The 22,764-nt window shown below is 39.7% G+C and overlaps 1 protein-coding gene across 1 annotated transcript in view; it reads right to left on the reverse strand.

The window, feature by feature from the left end:
- Positions 1 to 14,157: 14,157 nt before the first annotated feature.
- igfbp5a (insulin-like growth factor binding protein 5a) overlaps positions 14,158 to 22,764 on the reverse strand; it is a 35,533-nt gene continuing 26,926 nt past the window's right edge. The window contains exon 4 of the mRNA XM_061985323.2: positions 14,158 to 14,864. Within this exon, the coding sequence (XP_061841307.1) occupies positions 14,727 to 14,864 (138 nt within the window). The 3' untranslated portion in view covers positions 14,158 to 14,726. The remainder of the gene's footprint in view (positions 14,865 to 22,764) is intronic.

Genomic DNA, 22,764 nt, shown 5'->3' on the forward strand with positions numbered 1-22,764 from the left:
AAAAAGACTTGAAATACACTATATTGCCAAAAGTATTTGGCCACCTGCCTTGACTCACATATGAACTTGAAGTGCCATCCCATTCCTAACCCATAGGGTTCAATATGATGTCGGTGCACATTTGCAGCTATTACAGCTTCAACTCTTCTGGGAAGGCTGTCCACAAGGTTGCGGAGTGTGTTTATAGGAATTTTCCACCATTCTTCCAAAAGTGCATTGGTGAAGTCGAGAAGGCCTGGCTCTCAGTCTCCATTCTGTCATGTCTGTGTGATCATGTTTTGTTTTAGTCATGTTCGTTTTGTTTTTTTTTGGACTTTTTGTGCACTTTTGTTTTGTTTTGTCACCATAGCAACCATTTGTTTTCACCTGTCACGTCACGCACCTGTTTCACGTTTTGAGTCACGCACCTGCTTTCACTAATCATGTCTATAGTATTTAAGTTCATTGTTTTCAGTTTGTCGTTCTGGTGACATCCCGCATTCATACCCCTGTCACACTCTGTCTACCTCTGCGCACTTCATGCCATGTCCAAGTAAGTTTTTTTCTATTAATGCCACAGTTAGTGTTTTGTTTAATTGTTCACAGTTTTTTGCCCACGTGCAAGTCTTTTTGTTTCGTTAGTCAAGTTTGTACTTCCGCCTTGAGCGCGCTTTTTGTTCCTTTGAGTGTTATAAATAAATATGTAGTTACCTTCACGCCATGACCAGTCCAGCTTTACTTGCATCTCGGGAAAGCAAACACACCATAGTCCACGTCCTGACACATTCTAATTCATCCCAAAGGTGTTCTATCTATCGGGTTCAGGTCAGGACTCTGTACAGGCCAGTCAAGTTCATCCACACCAGACTCTGTCATCAATGTCTTTACGGACCTTGCTTTGTGCACTGGTGCACAGTCATGTTGGAAGAGGAAGGGGCCCGATCCAAACTGTTCCCACAAAGTTGGGAACATGGATTTGTCCAAAATGTTTTGGTATCCTGGAACATTGAAAGTTATTTTCACTGGAACTAAGGGGCCAAGTCCAACTCCTGAAAAACAACCCCACACCATAATTCCTCCTCCACTAAATTTCACACTCGGCACAATGCAGTCCAAAATGTACTGTTCTCCTGGCAACCTCCAAACCCAGACTGGTCCATCAGATTGCCAGATGGAAAAGCGTGATTCGTCACTCCAGAGAAGGCGTCTCTACTGCTCTAGAGTCCAGTGGCGACATGCTTTAAATAGGACTTGGTGATGTATGGCTTAGATGCAGCTGCCCGGCCATGGAAACCCATTCCATGAAGCTCTCTGCGTACTGCACGTGGGCTAATTGGAATGTCACGTGAAGTTTGGAGCTCTGTAGCAACTGACTGTGCACTATGCGCTTCAGCATCCGCTGACCCCTCTCTGTCAGTTTACGTGGCCTACCACTTGGTGACAGCTGAGTTGCTGTTGTTCCCAAACTCTTCCATTTTCTTATATTAAAGCCGACAGTTGACTTTGGAATATTTATGAGCGAGGAAATTTCACGACTGGATTTGTTGCACAGGTGGCATCCTGTGACAGTTCCACGCTGGAAATCACTGAGAGCGGCCCATTCTTTCACAAATGTTTGTAGAAACAGTCTCCATGCCTAAGTGCTTGATTTTATACACCTGTGGTTAGGACACCTGATTCTCGTCATTTGCATGGGTGACCTAAACGTACCTTTGCACAAAATTTCTTGTATTTTGAGTTTCACCTGTATCTTTCTTGGTACACACAAATTAGCTGCACTTACACCATACTTGCCAACCCTCCCGGATTTTCCGGGAGACTCCCGAAATTCAGCGCCTCTCCCGAAAACCTCCCGGGACAAATTTTCTCCCGAAAATCTCCCGAAATTCAGGCGGACTCAGGTCCATGAGGACCCGAGTCCGCTAACCCACAACATAAACAGCATACCTGCCCAATAACGTTATAACTGTAGAATGATGGAGGGCGAGTTCTTGGTTTCTTATGTGGGTTTATTGTTAGGGAGTTTCATTAACGTCCTCCCAGCGCGGCAACAACACACAACAACAGCAGTCACGTTTTTGTATACCGTAAAGCAGTTCGTCTGCCGTAAACAGCAATGTTGTGACACTCTTAAACAGGACAATACTGCCATCTAGTGCATTTGATGAAAGCACTTTTGTGTGTGCCACACAGAATGCATCATCATGTTCAGCATGGTTCGAAAAATAGTGACAGAGAATAGAACAAGGATGGACAATTCAACCCTTAACTCAACAATGAGTAGATGAGTGTTATGTGTGTGTATATGTGTAAATAAATGAACACTGAAATTCAAGTATTTTTCTTATTTATGTATATATATATATATATATATATATATATATATATATATATATAATAAAATAAATATATATATATAATAAAAAACATATATATATATATACGTATATATATATATACATATGTATATATATTAGAGATGCGCGGATAGGCAATTATTTCATCCGCAACCGCATCAGAAAGTCGTCAACCATCCGCCATCCACCCGATGTAACATTTGATCAGAACCGCACCCGCCCGCCATCCGCCCGCACCCGCCCGTTGTTATATATCTAATATAGACGATGCAAGGCATTAGTGAGGTTATAAAGCTTTTGCCTGTTAAAGAAAGGAGACTGATCCAATGCAGCACAGACATTCGCGTGCCACGCTGTCACGACCCAGACGCACACCAGTGCGCAATCATATGGGAGCCGCGCTGAGCGCACCTCCAAGCACGTCTCGCTGCCGGCGACGGCCGGGTATGGGCCCAACGCTCCAGCGCCATCCATTTTCAGGGCTAGTTGATTCGGCAGGTGGGTTGTTACACACTCCTTAGTGGGTTCCGACGTCCATGGCCACCGTCCTGCTGTCTATATCAACCAGGGTGAGCCCCACCCCTTTCGTGAGCGCACTGCGCGCGGAGTGACCCCTGTTACGAGCCCCCGGCCACGGGGGTGGCGGGCAGGTAAGCTGCTTACCTGCTGCGCGTGACGCCGGCCGCGGCGAAGGCGGACGAGGCGGGGTGTCGGTGCGGTGGGCGCGGTGGTGACCCTGGACGTGCGTCGGGCCCTTCTCGCGGATCGCCTCAGCTACGGCTCCCGGTGGGGCCCTCTCGGGGGAAGGGGCCTCGGTCCCGGACCCCGGCGAGGCGTCGGGGGCCTTCTCCGCTCCGTAAAAGTGTCCATCTCTTTTTTTTTTTTCCTTCTGTTGTGGCATATGCTGCAGGTGCCTGCTCGTTTTTCGTATGTGGGTAACAACATTTAACTATGTATATATATTTCCCAATTGGTTTAACTGCCACCCGCCTGAATCTATTTAAAATCTAATTTTTTTTAATTTCAACCGCCCGACCCGACCCGACCCGCGGATAAAATCTAATTTTTTTAAATTTCATCCGCCCGATCCGCGGATAATCCGCGGACTCCGCGGTTGTGCCCGCAAACCGCGCATCTCTAATATATATATATATATATATATATATATATATATATATATATATATATATATATATATATATATATATATACATATATATATATATAGCTAGAATTCACTGAACGTCAAGTAATTCATATATATATATATATATATATATATATATATATATATATATATATATATATATATATATATATATATATATGTCTTAATAAGGTTATCCAAAAAATAGTGCTCGATACCGTAGTAGAGCGCAATATATGTATGTGTGGGGAAAAAAAATCACAAAACTATTTCATCTCTACAGGCCTGTTTCATGAGGGGGGTACCCTCAATCGTCAGGAGATTTTAATGGGAGCATTCGCATACCATGGTTTATATAGGGCACAGAGTGGGTGGGTACAGGCTGGCCTAGGGGCGTTGTGATTGGTTCATGTGTTACCTAGGAGGTGTTTCCGTCTATGGCGGCATGTTGTTACAATTTCGCTGCGCTTGTTGAGGGATGACAGGTCTGGACGGTAGATAATAAACAGTTTCTCTTTCAAGCATAGGTTGCATCTTTTATTACCACTATTGTAAGGTGTGCTGGATGCAAGAATTTGCCATGTTATTGAATATTCAACATTATTGTCTTGAGGTCCCAAATGTGTTTGCTGAGTTCTGTGGTATTTCGCAGGTTTTTGTTCCTGAAAGAAGCCTTGTGGTTGTTCCATCTGGTTTTGAATTCACCCTCGGTTAATCCTACATATGTGTCGGATGTGTTAATGTCCTTGCGTATTACCTTAGATTGGTAGACAACTGATGTTTGTAAGCATCCCCCGTTGAGGGGGCAATCAGGTTTCTTTCGACAGTTACATGCTTTGTTGGTTTTGGAGTCGTTCTGACTGGGGGTCGACGGCTCATTTGCAATTGTTTTGTTGTGGTTTGAGATGATTTGTCGTATATTGTTCATGCAGCTGTAGCTCAATTTGATGTTGTTCTTGTTGAATACTTTTCTTAGGTTGTTGTCTTTGGGAAAGTGTTTGTCAATCAGGTTGAGGAATTTGTGTCCAATGTTCGTTGAGACGTTTTTGCTGTATGGGGGGTTGTACCAGATGATGTCGTTTCGTTTTCTGTTCTTTTTTTGGCTGGTTTCCTGGCGTGGGTTCATAGTTGAGGGTGAAATTGTATCCGCTTTCGTCAAGGGCTTTTTGGTACGGGGGGGTTGCTTGGTCAAATTCAGCTTTGCTAGATGACAGCATCGATAGCCTTTTATTGATTCCGGTAGGTATTCTTTTCGTGGTGGTGGGTGGGTGGTTGCTGTCATGGTGCACGTATTGGAGTGTTGTGTTGGGTTTCGTGAATGGTTGGTAGCTGTTATTTCTCAGGTTGAAAGTGACGTCAAGGAAGTTGACGGTTTGCTTGTTGGCTTCAATCGTGATCCGTAGGCCGTTCTCTTTGAAAATTTGGCATATGCGCTTCTTGGTATTCTCGCTGCTCCTTGGCGAGGCGCGACACACTGCCAGTCCGTCATCACGGTAAATACCAAGGTTCAGATTGAGGCTAGCGAGCTGGGAGAGGAGGAAACTCCCAACGAGTTCACACGTTTCTGCTCCGTCAAAACTTCCCATAGTGACGTCAAATGTTGCGTTGTTCTTTTTTTGCCATGGTGTACTGTTGTGGATGAGAATGGAGTTTTTATATATATTACATTATATTATATTATATATATATATATATATATATATATATATATATATATATATATATATATATATATATATATATATATATATACATAATAAATAAATATATATGTATAATAAAAAACATATATATATACGTATATATATATATACATATGTATATATATATATATATATATATATATATATATATATATATATATATATATACATATGTATATATATATATATATATATATATATATATATATATATATATATATATATAGCTAGAATTCACTGAACGTCAAGTAATTCATATATATATATATATATATATATATATGTATGTATATATATATATATATATATATATATATATATATATATATATATATATATATATATATATATATATATATATATCTATGAAATACTTGACTTGGTGAATTCTAGCCGTAAATATACTCCTCCCCTTTTAGCCACGCCCCCAACCACGCCCCCGTCCCACCCCGACCACGATCTCCCCCCACCTCCCGAAATCGGAGGTCTCAAGGTTGGCAAGTATGACCTACACCAAGTTGAACAAGTCAGTGGAAATATAACCTGCTTGTGATTTTATCGTCAAACATTTATAATCAAGAGGTCAACACGACTTAAATGCAAGAGTACAGGATTCTTTATTTAAATAGTGATTCGTCTTTACAAAAACAGAGCACATCACCGACACGCATGATAAATATCTCAACAGTGTCCTCGGGGAAGTCTGCATCGGCCACGTTGGGTCACGTGTGCAATCAACTCGACAGGAAACACATTTAAACATCAACACCGGCTTTGACTTGCCGGCGGGGCCACACGGCCGCATGCAAATCGCAAAATTCAAAGTGGCATGCGGCTGAAGGCACTTGGATTTTCATACGGACTCGGCGTGCCGCGCGCGTCCACGGCCGGGGGCGCTGCCATCTGGGGTGGATTTGCCTGTGCTCGCGGCGCCGATGGACGATGGGACGGACACCGGACCTTTGCATACCATTTGTGTGCAAGCCGCAAAAGGGAAGTGAAGTTTTGGAGAGGGGCATGGCACGTATGTACACACACACACACACACACAATAACAACATTTAAAGAATAGGCTTGTTAAAACATTGGACAGTATAATAAAGCATATTTGTTTCCTCTTGCACGATCGCAAGACTTTCATTTAAACCAGGCCTGGGCAATTATTTTGACTCGGGGGGGCCACATTTAGAGAAAAAATGTGTATCTATTTTTAGGAGCACTAATACAAAACCTCACAATAATGTCTGATTGAATGCTAAAAACCTTATGACAGACCGCCTTAAAAAAACGTAATGGGATTTTACATTTTTCTATGAATGATAAAACACTGAATATTCAATCAATCAATCAATCAATGTTTATTTATATAGCCCTAAATCACAAGTGTCTCAAAGGGCTGCACAAGCCACAACGACATCCTCGGTACAAAGCCCACATAAGGCCATGGAAAAACTCACCCCAGTGGGACGTCGATGTGAATGACTATGAGAAACCTTGGAGAGGACCGCATATGTGGGTATCAATCAATCAATCAATCAATGTTTATTTATATAGCCCTAAATCACAAGTGTCTCAAAGGGCTGCACAAGCCACAACGACATCCTCGGTATAGCCCACATAAGGGCAAGGAAAAACTCACCCCAGTGGGACGTCGATGTGAATGACTATGAGAAACCTTGGAGAGGACCGCATATGTGGGTAACCCCCCCCCCCCCCTCTAGGGAGACCGAATGCAATGGATGTCGAGTGGGTCTAACATAATATTGTGAGAGTCCAGTCCATAGTGGATCCAGCATAACAGTAAGAGTCCAGTCCACAGTGGGGTCAGCAGGAAACCATCCCGAGCGGAGACGGGTCAGCAGCGCAGAGATGTTCCCAACCAATATACAGGCGAGCGGTCCACCCCGGGTCCCGACCCCGGACAGCCAGCACCCCATCCATGGCCACCGGATCTGTGTGTCTTCCCCTCCACAAGGGATAGGGGGGAGCAGAGGAGAAAAGAAAAGAAACGGCAGATCAACTGGTCTAAAAAAAAGGGGGGCTATTCAAAGGCTAGAGTATACAAATGAGTTTTGAGATGGGACTTAAATGTTTCTACTGAGGTAGCATCTCCCCCCTCCTCTAGGGGAGACCGAATGCAATGGATGTCGAGTGGGTCTGACATAATATTGTGAGAGTCCAGTCCCTAGTGTGAATATTGACAACATATGAACGATCGACATATTTTACAATCAAGTGAAACGCAACAAATATGCAACAAACAGTGAAATATGAACGCGAAAGGTGCAAAAAAACCCCACCTACAATCTGATAAATCTGATATATCACTAAGCTTTAGAACTTTGTTGTGAAAATCTCCTTCCGCGTCTGTGGAAACGCTCCCCGCCCACACTGCTTGGTGCCTCGTCTGAGCTGCTGTGACGTAGATTACCATAGTAACTAATTAGATTACTATAGAAACTGGTATATCATCCAAAAGTGCAGATTCTAACCATTGAAATACTTAGTATAGTTCAAGACTTAGAAACTATACTAAGAAATCTGCGTTCAAAGAACTCCGGCTTATTAGTGATTCCCAGAGCCCAAAAAAAGTGTGCGGGCTATAGAGCGTTTTCTATTCGGGCTCCAGTACTATGGAATGCCCTCCCGGTAACAATTAGAGATGCTACCTCAGTAGAAGCATTTAAGTCCCATCTTAAAACTCATTTGTATACTCTAGCCTTTAAATAGCCCCCCTGTTAGACCAGTTGATCTGCCGTTTCTTTTCTTTTCTCCTCTGCTCCCCTTTTCCTTGAGGGGGGGGGGGCACAGGTCCGGTGGCCATGGATGAAGTGCTGGCTGTCCAGAGTCGGGACCCGGGGTGGACCGCTCGCCTGTGCATCGGCTGGGAACATCTCTGCGCTGCTGACCCGTCTCCGCTCGGGATGGTGTCCTGCTGGCCCCACTATGGACTGGACTCTTACTATTATGTTGGATCCACTATGGACTGGACTCTCACAATATTATGTCAGACCCACTCGACATCCATTGCTTTCGGTCTCCCCTAGAGGGGGGGGGGGGTTACCCACATATGCGGTCCTCTCCAAGGTTTCTCATAGTCATTCACATCGACGTCCCACTGGGGTGAGTTTTTCCTTGCCCGTATGTGGGCTTTGTACCGAGGATGTCGTTGTGGCTTGTGCAGCTCTTTGAGACACTTGTGATTTAGGGCTATATAAATAAAGATTGATTGATTGATTGATTGATTGACTTACGGTCATTAGAAAACATGACTGCACATCATAATGGCAGCTACAGTTTCCATCTTAAAGATCTAAAACAATTATTTGGTAATGTCCGGCGGGCCAGATTGAAAAGCTTAACGGGCCGCATGTGGCCCCCAGGCCTTAATTTGCCCAGGTCTGGCTTAACTGCGCCATGATTTTAGGAACTGTTTTCTCAGCCCAAACATCCACTCGTTATTGCAAAATACACAACATCAACTAAGACCGATCAGATTGTCTGCCATTTTTGAAGGTATTGATCAGCGGTGTGCCGTCAGTGCATAACCAGAAATCATAATTAAAGATTAAACTATTTTTTTGGTTCTGATGGCTTCATCTGGCCAGGATCTTCAGCTCTCACTGGATCGGTTCGCAGCCGAGTGTGAAGCGACTGGGATGGGAATCGGCACCTCCAAGTCCGAGTCCATGGTCCTCGCCCGGAAAAGGGTGGAGTGCCATCTCCGGGTTGGTGGAGGAGACCCTGCCCCAAGTGGAGGAGTTCAAGTACCCCGGAGTCTTGTTCACGAGTGAGGGAAGAGTGGATCGTGAGATCGACAGGCGGATCGGTGCGGCGTCTTCAGTAATGCGGACGCTGTATCGATCCGTTGTGGTGAAGAAGGAGCTGAGCCGGAAGGCAAAGCTCTCAATTTACCGGTCGATCTACGTTCCTATCCTCGCCTATGGTCATGAGCTTTGGGTTATGACCGAAAGGACAAGATCACCAATGGGTGGCGGGGCTCTTCCTTAGAGATAGGGTGAGAAGCTCTGCCATCCGGGGGGAGCTCAAAGTAAAGCCGCTGCTCCTCCACATGGAGAGGAGCCAGATGAGGTGGTTCGGGCATCTGGTCAGGATGCCACCCGAACGCCTCCCTAGGAAGGCCACGGGGAAGACCCAGGACACGTTGGGAAGACTATGTCTCCCGGCTAGCCTGGGAACGCCTCGGGATCCCCCGTGAAGAGCTGGACGAAGTGGCTGGGGAGAGGGAAGTCTGGGCTTCCCTGCTTAGGCTGTGAACGGGGACATACAGTTGATAGACAGTTGCGATAGCCAATCAGATCAAGAGTTGTTGTCAGCAAGGCCTTCTAGATGGTTGAACGTGACATTTACGCCTCCTGTGATTGGATACTCACCGGGATCGTTGATTTTGAGAACACATAGAGTTGATAGACAGTTGCGATAGCCAATAAGATCACAAGTTGTTGACAGTAGCCTATCTAGGTAGCCTGATGTTAACGAGACTGTGATTGGATGCTCACTTGTCGTTCCAAAGTGAGTATCCATTCACAAGTTGCAATTTAGCAGGAAGCGGGAAGTGTTGCGCCGTAGCCATACATAGCAGAGAAGGAGAACAAAACGTTGATTAGGTGGCAGATATATATTTGCAAGGCCATTTTCAAAAAGGATATTTAAAGAGAAACTACATCTTGTGAGACGATGTCAGCCAACCCCGGACATACTTGCCAACCTTGAGACCTCCGAATTCGGGAGATAGACGGGGGGTTGAGTTCGGGGGGGCGGGGTTTGGTGGTAGCGGGGGTGTATATTGTAGCGTCCCGGAAGAGTTAGTACTGCAAGGGGTTCTGGGTATTTGTTCTGTTGTGTTTACGTTGTGTTACGCTGCGGATGTTCTCCCGAAATGTGTTTGTCATTCTTGTTGTGGCGTATATTTGTAACAGTGTTAAAGTTGCTTCTATGGCTACCCTCAGTGTGACCTGTATGGCTGTTGACCAAGTATGCATTTGCATTCACTTAAGTGTGAGTAAAAGCCGCGTATATTATGTGACTGGGCCGGCACGCTGTTTGTATGGAGGAAAAGCGGACTTGACGACAGGTTGTAGAGGACGCAAAAGGCAGTGCCTTTAAGGCACGCCCCCAACATTGTTGTCCGGGTGGAAATCGGGAGAAATTCTGGAGAATGGTTGCCCCGGGAGATTTTCGGGAGGGGCACTGAAATTCGGGAGTCTCCCGGGAAAATCGGGAGGGTTGGCAAGTATGATCTAGCTCAGCTGTTCTGGCGATGAAATGCCATTTCCACTCGAATAAGCTGACAACGAGAGGTATCGCTGGCTTATACGACGTCGAATAAGTTCTACAAATTGTGAATTAAAATATTTTATTTTCTCACTTTCAATATTATTTTTGCAATTTTAATTTTGACAGTACCACATAAGATATGTTTTAATTGATTTTTAAATGCGCCAGAAAATAACCCGTTTTGTACACTGTTGATGTGCTTCAATAACCAGTAGTGCGTAAATGTGTTTATGTATAGTATTTCTCCAGCAATGGTCATGTGGTGACATAAATAAAAGGTATTTTGAGAGGTAATCATTGAAGTCGGACATGACTGAAGGCCTAGGTGGGAAACGCACGGCCCGCCACTGATATTAATCAGTTCCTTCAGGATTCGCTATCTTTTTTTTAGATTTTTGTTGACAAAAATCCTTGATTTTGCAGCAACTTTTCAAAAATGTTGTGGTATAAGTTGCGATGGTTTGAGGCATATTTTCTTCCATAACATTGCACTGATTTGATAAACTAGTTATCAAAGTGTTTGTGTAACTTACTTTGCCCAAAAGGTAAAAGTTTGCCAAGGGAATTGATGAACGTTGACCCCGACTTAAACAAGTTGAAAAACTTATTGGGGTGTTACCATTTAGTGGTCAATTGTACTTAATATGTACTGTACTGTGCAATCTACTAATAAAAGTTTCAATCAATCAATCAAAGGAGTGTTGCGTTGATTGGACAACGTTCAGTGTTTCCCATACATTTTTTTTATTTTTTATTTTTTGGTGGGGGTGGGGGGTGATATACGTGAATCGTGTTCCACAAACCAACTACAATATGTTTCAAAATTTGTTTAAAAGGCAGCAGAAATGCATTTGCTTTTTGAATGCTAATTTTTGTTAGCCTGTCAATGGACTTGTCCATTGTAAGTTAGCATTAAGCTAGCGGCATTAAAGCAAATCTTTATCGTGTATGATTGCATTACTTTTTTTTTTTTTTTGTATATACCAAATTGTGGTGATTCTTACATGTATGTGCAATTCATGTGTATGTTAATATTTCTGTGCTTAGTTTTACAGTAACTCCATTAAGTAACCCCAAGTTTGACGTTTTTTACCAGTAAATGTAAATATACCGAGAGTGTAGAAAATGCAGCCTGTTGTAGTAAAATATGCAGCAACAATACATTAAAATATATAACGTGACAAGAAAATATATGTTGATAATAATAACTAATAACACAGGTTTGCCTTTAAATACATGTATAACTTTTTTTTTTTGTCTCTTTTAAAAAAGTACAGGCATTAGTGCCAATTAAGCAAATAATACAATGATGTCATATTGACACAAACTCCCACCACAAATAGATTGCCATTCTGTGGGAACCACTGCCATAGACATTTAGTGGGTAGTGGCAGTACTTGCGTAAAATTCGCAGCATCCGAATATCCTGGGGCGCAATGCCCAGTTTTGATTGACAATTCAAAGACTAATTCATAAATATGCTTGCAAAATTTCTGATAACAACACTCACTCTACATCTCAATAAACGGGGTCATAACATTGTAGTCGCTCTGGTTTTTGTTTTGTTTTTTCCCATCCAAGCAATGCCAGAGCAGTGGACGTGCCAAAGCATGCAATCAAATTGGGGTAAAATGGTATTTGTATATTTCTATGATATGCTTTGATGTATTGAATCACACCTGCATTTGTTTCTTTGGCATTTCAACCTGGCAACAGTCTTGCTTTTTAGCGTTCATGTCGGAGAAAATGGTCATTTCTGGATGTTTCAGCACACCGGCTATTACAAAATGAAAGCGTTTAGCCCAAAATAAACATATAAAGGCAATTGTCCATCTGAAGTTGTGCTAATGGTGGGAACATTAAGAAGCACGTCCCTCTGATTCACACCTTAAAATATGTCACATACCCTCCCACGGCCAAGCTGCAGAGCTCGGATGTACTGTAGCTTCTCGTCACATTTAACACATGTAAATTAATCAGACTCAATGCACAACAAGTTTAAATAAAAACATATACATGAGAGTGTGTATGTATATATATATATATATATATATATATAAGTATGTGTGGGAAAAAAATCACAAGACTATTTCATCTCTACAGGCCTGTTTCATGAGGGGGGGTACCCTCAATCATCAGGAGATTTTAATGGGAGCATTCGCATACCATGGTTTATATAGGGCACAGTGTGGGTGGGTACAGGCTGGCCTAGGGGCGTGGTGATTGGCTCATGTGTTACCTAGGAGGTGTTTCCGTCTATGGCGGCATGTTGTTACAATTTCGCTGCGCTTGTTGAGGGATGACAGGTCTGGACGGTAAATAATAAACAGTTTCTCTTTCAAGCATAGGTTGCATCTTTTATTACCACTATTGTAAGGTGTGCTGGATGCAAGAATTTGCCATGTTATTGAATATTCAACATTATTGTCTTTGAGGTCCCAAATGTGTTTGCTGAGTTCTGTGGTATTTCGCAGGTTTTTGTTCCTGAAAGAAGCCTTGTGATTGTTCCATCTGGTTTTGAATTCACCCTCGGTTAATCCTACATATGTGTCGGATGTGTTAATGTCCTTGCGTATTACCTTAGATTGGTGAGCAACTGATGTTTGTAAGCACCCCCCGTTGAGGGGGCAATCAGGTTTCTTTCGACAGTTACATGCTTTGTTGGTTTTGGAGTCGCTCTGTCTGGGGGTCGACGGCTCATTTGCAATTGTTTTGTTGTGGTTTGAGATGATTTGTCATATATTGTTCATGCAGCTGTAGCTCAATTTAATGTTGTTCTTGTTGAATACTTTTCTTAGGGTGTTGTCTTTGGGAAAGTGTTTGTCAATCAGATTGAGGAATTTTCATCATGAAACAGGCCTGTAGAGATGAAATAGTCTTGTGATTTCTTTCCCACACATACTTATATTGCGCTCTACTACGGTATCGAGCACTATTTTTTGGATAACCTTATTAAGACATATATATATATATATATATATATATATATATATATATATATATATATATATATATATATATATATATATATATATATATATATATATATATATATATATATATATATATATATATATTAGGGCTGCAACAACTAATCGATTAAATCGATTAAAATCGATTATAAAAATAGTTGGCGATTAATTTAGCCATCGATTCGTTAGATCTATGCTATGCGCATGCGCAGAGGCAATTTTTAATTTTTTTATTTTAATTTTAATTTTTAATTTTTATTTTTATAAACTTTTATTTATAAACTGCAACATGTACAACCAGCTGAGAAACAATAATCAAAATAAGTATGGTGCCAGTATGCTGTTTTTTTCTTCAATAAAATACTGGAAAGGATAGAAATGTATTTTGTCTCTTTTATCTGATTATTAATCGATTAATCGAAGTAATAATCGACAGATTAATCGATTATAAAATGAATCGTTAGTTGCAGCCCTAATATATATATATATATATATATATATATATATATATATATATATATATATATATATATATATATATATATATATATATATATATATATATATATATATATATATATATATACATGCATATATATATATATATATATATATATATATATATATATATATATATATATATATATATATATATATATATATATATATATATATATATATATATATATATATGTATACAGTACAGGCCAAAAGTTTGGACACACCTCATTCAATGTGTTTTCTTTATTTCATGACTATTTACATTGTAGATTGTCACTGAAGTCATCAAAACTATGAATGAACACATGTGGAGTTATGTACTTCACAAAAAAAAAAGGTGAAATAACTGAAAACATGATTTATATTCTAGTTTCTTCAAAATAGCCACCCTTTGCTCGGATTACTGTTTCGCACACTCTTGGCATTCTCTGGATGAGCTTCAAGAGGTCGTCACCTGAAATGGTTTTCACTTCACAGGTGTCATAGTTTTGATGCCTTCAGTGACAATCTACAAGGTAAATAGTCATGAAAATAAAGAAAACGCATTGAAATGAGAAGGTGTGTCCAAACTTTTGGCCTGTACTGTATATACATATATACATATATATGCACTCTATAACCAATGGTCTATGGATATAAAGAAAATGAACACAGTTAGCAGGTTAGCCACAGTTACATACAAGAGTTTAGGCTTCCCCTTTACAAACAACAGTCCATCACATGACCTCGCCGGGTCGGCAGTTGTTAAGTGCGCCAGTTCGACCCCAGCTCACTCATTCCTGTTGCTGCTGCTGTCCAAGTCTTTGCACTGCAAGTCGCCACCCGCGTAGTTGATGCCCGGGATCTTGGCGCCGAAGCGGTCCACGCACCAGCAGATTCCCCTCCGGCGTCCGCGAGACGGCTTGCACTGCCAGTGGAGAGGTGAAGCGTCAAGGACGACATGCTCTGCTGGCCCATTGTGAGTACAGTAGATCCCGCAATTCATTGGGGCCGTCAGCAAATTCCAAGAATAATGGACAGGCGTAGGAAAAAAAGGCATTGAAATGCCTAAACCCGGGACCCTCCCAGGTGGAAAAGAACATGCTGAACACCTCCACAAGCATGTAACCCAGCATGAGTAATGACTTGTCGTCGTGCTGAGAAGACAGAGCTCAACGTCTTCCGCCGATTGGTAAAAATTTGCAGTGAAATACATAAATTAGAGATGTCTAAAGTGCAAAACCCCTCAGCCCCGGGGCTCCCTTTTGGTCCCTTAAGGTGATATATTATCAGTGACGATAATTGCCATATTTTTCGGACTATAAGTCGCAGTTTTTTTTCATAGTTTGGCCGGGGGTGCACTTATACTCAGGAGCGACTTGTGTGTGAAATTATTAACACATTATCGTAAAATATCAAATAATATCATTTAGCTCATTCACGTAAGAGACTAGACGTATAAGATTTCATGGGATTTAGCGATTAGGAGTGACAGATTGTTTGGTAAACGTATAGCATGTTCTATATGTTATAGTTATTTGAATGACTCTTACCATAATATGTTACGTTAACATACCAGTTGGTTATTTATGCCTCATATAACGTACACTTATTCAGCCTGTTGTTCACTACTCTTTAATTATTTTAAATTGCCTTTCAATTGTCTATTCTTGGTGTTGAGTTTTATCAAATACATTCCCCCAAAAAATGTGACTTATACTTACTTATATATATGTTTTTTTCCTTCTTTATCATGCATTTTCGGTCGGTGCAACTTATACTGCGGAGCGACTTGTACTCCGAAAAATACGGTAACACCAAAATTACGCCAACAAAACGCATCAATTGAATTTGTTTAAAAGCCATTTAACTCCTCTGGTAGTTATAAAATTAATTAAAGCTGCAAGCAGCGATGGACGGGACCGACTTTGAGGGCTCATAAAATCCAAACCGGAGCAGTAATTAAAACTCTTTCATCAACTTTTAATCAGAAGGGTTCAATCTCTCTCCTGTGCTAATTTGAAGCCGACACGACAAACGCGTTCAGAGGAGATAATGTTTGAAAAAAGGTGACTGTTTTTACACAACTTTTGTTTTGAAGGGGGAATTGCAAACTTCCTGTTGATTTTTGCTGGAGGTTGTCAGTGTATGAAATATAGGTCTAAGTGATAACTATATAGAGGTTTTTGTTTCATGTCTCTAAGACATTCCTACTGGAAGTTACAGGCAGTTTTGTCTGTGTTTTCTTCCTAAAAGCAGTTTTGTCTGTGTTTTCTTCCTAGGGGGCGCTAGAGCGCAATTTTGAGTTTTGGGGTTTGGTTTTTTGATTAGATCGCAATTTTCGCCAGTCCTGATGTGTATGTCCAATTTGGTGAGTTTTGAAGCATGTTAAGGGGGTCAAATTACAGCTCAAAGAGGCGGCGGTATAATAATAAAACGCTAGAAATACAATAGGGTCCTCTGTCCCAAAGGGACTCGGTCACTAATAAATGGCATTGCTGAATGTGTCTAATGAATTTAATTCTGAGAGTTCAAATGTTGACCCAGGCACGGACTGAAGATCCAACCTCCATCATCCGTTATTGCAGTGATTGCCTCCTCACAATGGGACAATTGTGCGTAACCGTGCCAGTTTGCGCGCGCATTCACAACGTGCTAAGTCCAGGCACAAAACAGCGGTTGCAAAACAAATTTCAGGCTTATGAAATCACACGCCGTGTGCTAAGTGATTATATTTGCGTCTCCTCCTCCCAGTAGTGTGGGTGTTCCGATAATCATAAAACAATCTGCACATAAATGAAGACAGACACGCTAAATGGTTTCAAGAGCTTAGTCGATGAGATTTGCGTGTGCCATCAAATTTGCACATATTTTAGGAAACGTCAACCTTTAAGTACATTGGTTCTCAAACTTTTTTCACCAAGTTGCACCTCAGAAAAACACTTGGCTCTCCAACTACCACCATAAAGTTTAACATTAAAAATACAGTAGCGTAGTAGGCCTACATTTTCATTAAAAACAAAGCAGAGGTTTTATTTAACGACTATGTTTAATATGTAACATTACCCACATTTTGAACAGTAACACTGTGTTTGAATATTTAACTAGACAAGGCAATTCCTGAAGGAGTTGTGTGTGAATGCTCCAATGCTGAAGTTGAAGTGAAATGCTAACAGAATGTAGTATGCATGTAAGAATAGTTTGAATGTTGGAATGGTTTGAATGTTGAAGAGTTTGAATTTCCAGGAAAACCGGAATTTGTTTTGGAACTTGGGAAAGTGTTAGTTTTGTTACGCTGGGGTTGCAGCTTACTGCGAGGTTTGTTCTCCCAGGATGCAAACGGACGACTCCGGACAGGACTTGCAGGTAGGAACATGATTTAATCGTAAATTAACACTCAAAGAGGTACAAAACAGAAAACAAACCGACGGAACAAGGTGCCGATCACATCTGAAGCTAAGGCTACTACTTAGCACAGACTAGAGATCACTAGCAGGGGCTAGGAGACAAGCAAAACTTACGTAACAGTAGCGTAACGCAAACAAAGAAGCCAGACCGACTGACTGGCAAAAGCAGGCTTAAATATTGTCTCTGATTACAAACAGGTGCGCGTCCCGAAAACAAGAGGCAGGTGAAACTAATACGTAGCCATGGTAACCAACTCAGAGGTGCATAAACAGGAACTAAAGCAGTTTAAAACGAACAGAAAACACAAGTGACTCGAAAAACTTAAACAGACTATGATCCGGGCAGCGGATCATAACAAGTTTGAATGTCCAGGATGAGTGAAATGTGTTGATGTTGGAATGGTTTAAATAGGTTGAAAAATGTGGGAATTGTGCAACTTGGAAAAATGTCCCATTCATTTCAATGGGAACTTCCTGGAAATTTGGGATTTTTGGGAAAAGCGGGATTTTAAAAAAATAATTAGGAGCATGAATGTACTGAATGAGCTGAATTGGTTGGTGTTGGAATTGTTTAAATCGGTCAAAAAATGTTGAAGTAGTAAATGGTTTTAGGGAATTTCGGGAAAATCTGTAATTTTTTGGAACTTGGAAAAAGGGTAGTTTGAATTTCCAGAATGGTGGAATGTGTTGAAGGTGGAATGGTTTGAATGGGTTGAAGAATGTGGGAATTGTGCAAGTTTGAAAAATGGCCAATTCATTTTGAATGCGGAAAATGCCAAAAACAAAAGGAATTATGGGAAATCCGGGAATTTTTTCTAGAATTGTTGAAGAAGAGCACACAATTCCTGAACAGTCTGAATATTTTAAAGTTGGAAGGGTTTGAATCAGATGAAAAATGTGAAAGATGTGGAACTTGTCCCATTGGGAATTTCAGAAAAAATTTGGAATTTCGGGAAAAGCGGGATTTTTTGGGAAAATGGTAAAAAACTTCAATCGTCTGAATGAGTTGAAATGGTTGGTGCTGAATTTTTTCAAATCGGTGGAGAAATGTTGAAGTAGTAACATGTTGAAATGAGAAATGGTGTTACGGAATTCCTGGAATTTCGGGAAAAGCAGGAATGTTTCCAGTTCAAAAAACAACTTCATTCTTTTTTCCTGATTAAGAGAAATGTTTTGACGGTGGAACGGTTGAAATGCGTTGAAAAATGTGGAAGGAGTAGTCGCCAGAAAAAAGGGTTGAAATTGGGCTTTGGAAAACCAGGAATTCTGGAAAATCCTGGAATTTTTTTCAACTTGAAAAAAAGGTTAGCTTAAATTTACAGAATGGTGAAATGTGTTGAAGGTAGAATGGTTTGAATAAGTTGAAAAATGTGGAAATGGTGGCCAATTAATTTTGAATGGGGCAAATGCAAAAAAAAAAAAAAAGGAATTATGGGTAATCTGGGAATTTTTTTAAAGTAGAGCACACAATTCCTGAACAGGCTGAATATTTTAAAGTTGGAACAGTTTGAATCAGATGAACAATGTGGAAGTTGCGGAACTTTGAAAAATGTTCCATTGATTTCAATGGGAATTTCAGAAAAAATTGGGAATTTTGGGAAAAGAGGTGATTTTTTTTTTTAAATAATTAAAAATTTGAATTGTCTGAATGAGTTAAAATGGTTGGTGCTGAATTTTATCAATAAATGTTGAAGTAGTAACATGTTGAAATGAGAAATAGTATTACGGAATTCCTGGAATTTCGAGAAAACCAGGAATGTTTCCAGTTCAAAAAACAACTTCATTTTTTTGTCCTGATTAAGAGAAATGTTTTGACGGTGGAACGGTTGAAATGCGTTGAAAAATGTGGAAGGACTAGTCGCCAGAAAAAAGGGTGGAAATAGGGCTTTGGAAAACCAGGAATTCTGGAAAAACCTGGAATTTTTTTTTTACTTAAAAAAAGGGTAGTTTGAATTTCCAGAATGGTGAAATGTGTTGAAGGTAGAATGGTTTGAATAGGTTGAAAAATGTGGAAATGGTGGAAGTTTGAAAAATGGCCAATTAATTTTGAATGGGAAACATTCTAGGAAATCTGGGAATTTTTGGGAATGTGTCAACAGTTTTAAAGTTGGAACAGTTTGTATCAGATGAAAAATGTGGAAGTTGTGGAACTTTGAAGAATGTCCCATTGATTTCAATGGGAATTTCAGAAAAAATTGGTAATTTCGGGAAAAGCGGGATTTTTTTTGAAAATGGTAAAAAAAATTGTAATCGTCTGAATGAGTTGAAATGATTGGTGCTGATTTTTTTCAAATCGGTGGAGAAATGTTGAAGTAGTAACATGTTGAAATGAGAAATGGTATTATGGAATTCCTGGAATTTCGGGAAAACCAGGAATGTTTCCAGTTCAAAAAACAACTTAATTTTTTTGTCCTCATTAAGAGAAATGTTTTGACGGTGGAATGGTTGCAATGCGTTGAAAAATGTGGAAGGACTAGTCGCCAGAAAAAAGGGTGGAAATAGGGCTTTGGAAAACCAGGAATTCTGGAAAAACCTGGAATTTTTTTTTTTTTTTACTTGAAAAAAGGGTAGTTTGAATTTCCAGAGTGGTTTAATGTGTTGAAGGTAGAATGGTTTGAATAGGTTGAAAAATGTGGAAATTGTGGAAGTTTGAAAAATGGCCAATTCATTTTGAATGGGAAACATTCTAGGAAATCTGGGAATTTTTGGGAATGTGTCAACAGTTTTAAAGTTGGAACGGTTAGAATCAGATGAAAAATGTGTAAATTGTGGAACTTTGAAGAATGTCCCAGTGATTTCAATGGGAATTCCAGAAAAAATTGGGAATTTCGGGAAAAGCGGGAATTTTTTTGAAAATGGTAAAAAAAATTAATCGTCTGAATGAGTTGAAATGGTTGGTGCTGAATTTTTTCAAATCGGTGGAGAAATGTTGAAGTAGTAACATGTTGAAATGAGAAATGGTATTACGGAATTCCTGGAATTTTGGGAAAAGCAGGAATGTTTCCAGTTCAAAAAACAACTTATTTTTTTGTTCTGATTAAGAGAAATGATTTGATGGTGGAACGGTTGAAATGCATTAAAAAATGTGGAAGGAGTAGTCACCAGAAAAAAGGGTGGAAATAGGGCTTTGGAAAACCAAGGAATTCTGGAAAAACCTGGAATTTTTTTTTACTTGAAAAAAGGGTAGTTTGAATTTCCAGAATGGTGAAATGTGTTGAAGGTAGAATGGTTTGAATAAGTTGAAAAATGTGGAAATGGTGGCCAATTAATTTTGAATGGGGCAAATGCAAAAAAAAAAAAAGGAATTATGGGTAATCTGGGAATTTTTTTAAAGTAGAGCACACAATTCCTGAACAGGCTGAATATTTTAAAGTTGGAACAGTTTGAATCAGATGAACAATGTGGAAGTTGCGGAACTTTGAAAAATGTTCCATTGATTTCAATGGGAATTTCAGAAAAAATTGGGAATTTTGGGAAAAGAGGGGATTTTTTTTTTAAATAATAAAAAATTTGAATTGTCTGAATGAGTTAAAATGGTTGGTGCTGAATTTTATCAATAAATGTTGAAGTAGTAACATGTTGAAATGAGAAATGGTATTACGGAATTCCTGGAATTTCGAGAAAACCAGGAATGTTTCCAGTTCAAAAAACAACTTTATTTTTTTGTCCTGATTAAGAGAAATGTTTTGACGGTGGAACGGTTGAAATGCGTTGAAAAATGTGGAAGGACTAGTCGCCAGAAAAAAGGGTGGAAATAGGGCTTTGGAAAACCAGGAATTCTGGAAAAACCTGGAATTTTTTTTTTTACTTAAAAAAAGGGTAGTTTGAATTTCCAGAATGGTGAAATGTGTTGAAGGTAGAATGGTTTGAATAGGTTGAAAAATGTGGAAATGGTGGAAGTTTGAAAAATGGCCAATTAATTTTGAATGGGAAACATTCTAGGAAATCTGGGAATTTTTGGGAATGTGTCAACAGTTTTAAAGTTGGAACGGTTAGAATCAGATGAAAAATGTGTAAATTGTGGAACTTTGAAGAATGTCCCAGTGATTTCAATGGGAATTCCAGAAAAAATTGGGAATTTCGGGAAAAGCGGGAATTTTTTTGAAAATGGTAAAAAAAAATAATCGTCTGAATGAGTTGAAATGGTTGGTGCTGAATTTTTTCAAATCGGTGGAGAAATGTTGAAGTAGTAACATGTTGAAATGAGAAATTGTATTACGGAATTCCTGGAATTTCGGGAAAACCAGGAATGTTTCCAGTTCAAAAAACAACTTAATTTTTTTGTCCTGTTTCAGGGAAATTATTTGACGGTGGAATGGTTGAAATGCATTGAAAAATGTGGAAGGACTAGTCGCCAGAAAAAAGGGTGGAAATAGGGCTTTGGAAAACCAGGAATTCTGGAAAAACCTGGAATTTTTTTTTTTTTACTTGAAAAAAGGGTAGTTTGAATTTCCAGAGTGGTTTAATGTGTTGAAGGTAGAATGGTTTGAATAGGTTGAAAAATGTGGAAATTGTGGAAGTTTGAAAAATGGCCAATTCATTTTGAATGGGAAACATTCTAGGAAATCTGGGAATTTTTGGGAATGTGTCAACAGTTTTAAAGTTGGAACGGTTAGAATCAGATGAAAAATGTGTAAATTGTGGAACTTTGAAGAATGTCCCATTGATTTCAATGGGAATTCCAGAAAAAATTGGGAATTTCGGGAAAAGCGGGAATTTTTTTGAAAATGGTAAAAAAAATTAATCGTCTGAATGAGTTGAAATGGTTGGTGCTGAATTTTTTCAAATCGGTGGAGAAATGTTGAAGTAGTAACATGTTGAAATGAGAAATGGTATTACGGAATTCCTGGAATTTCGGGAAAAGCAGGAATGTTTCCAGTTCAAAAAACAACTTCATTTTTTTGTCCTCATTAAGAGAAATGTTTTGACGGTGGAATGGTTGCAATGCGTTGAAAAATGTGGAAGGACTAGTCGCCAGAAAAAAGGGTGGAAATAGGGCTTTGGAAAACCAGGAATTCTGGAAAAACCTGGATTTTTTTTTTTTTTACTTGAAAAAAGGGTAGTTTGAATTTCCAGAGTGGTTTAATGTGTTGAAGGTAGAATGGTTTGAATAGGTTGAAAAATGTGGAAATGGTGGAAGTTTGAAAAATGGCCAATTCATTTTGAATGGGAAACATTCTAGGAAATCTGGGAATTTTTGGGAATGTGTCAACAGTTTTAAAGTTGGAACAGTTTGAATCAGATGAAAAATGTGGAAGTTGTGGAACTTTGAAGAATGTTCCTTTTGATTTCAATGGGAATTTCAGAAAAAATTGGGAATTTCGGGAAAAGCGTGAATTTTTTTGAAAATGGTAAAAATAATTAATTGTCTGAATGAGTTGAAATGGTTGGTGCTGAATTTTTTCAAATCGGTGGAGAAAT

The sequence above is a fragment of the Nerophis lumbriciformis genome, linkage group LG23 (genome assembly GCF_033978685.3).
Source record: "Nerophis lumbriciformis linkage group LG23, RoL_Nlum_v2.1, whole genome shotgun sequence".
Classification (NCBI taxonomy): domain Eukaryota; kingdom Metazoa; phylum Chordata; class Actinopteri; order Syngnathiformes; family Syngnathidae; genus Nerophis; species Nerophis lumbriciformis.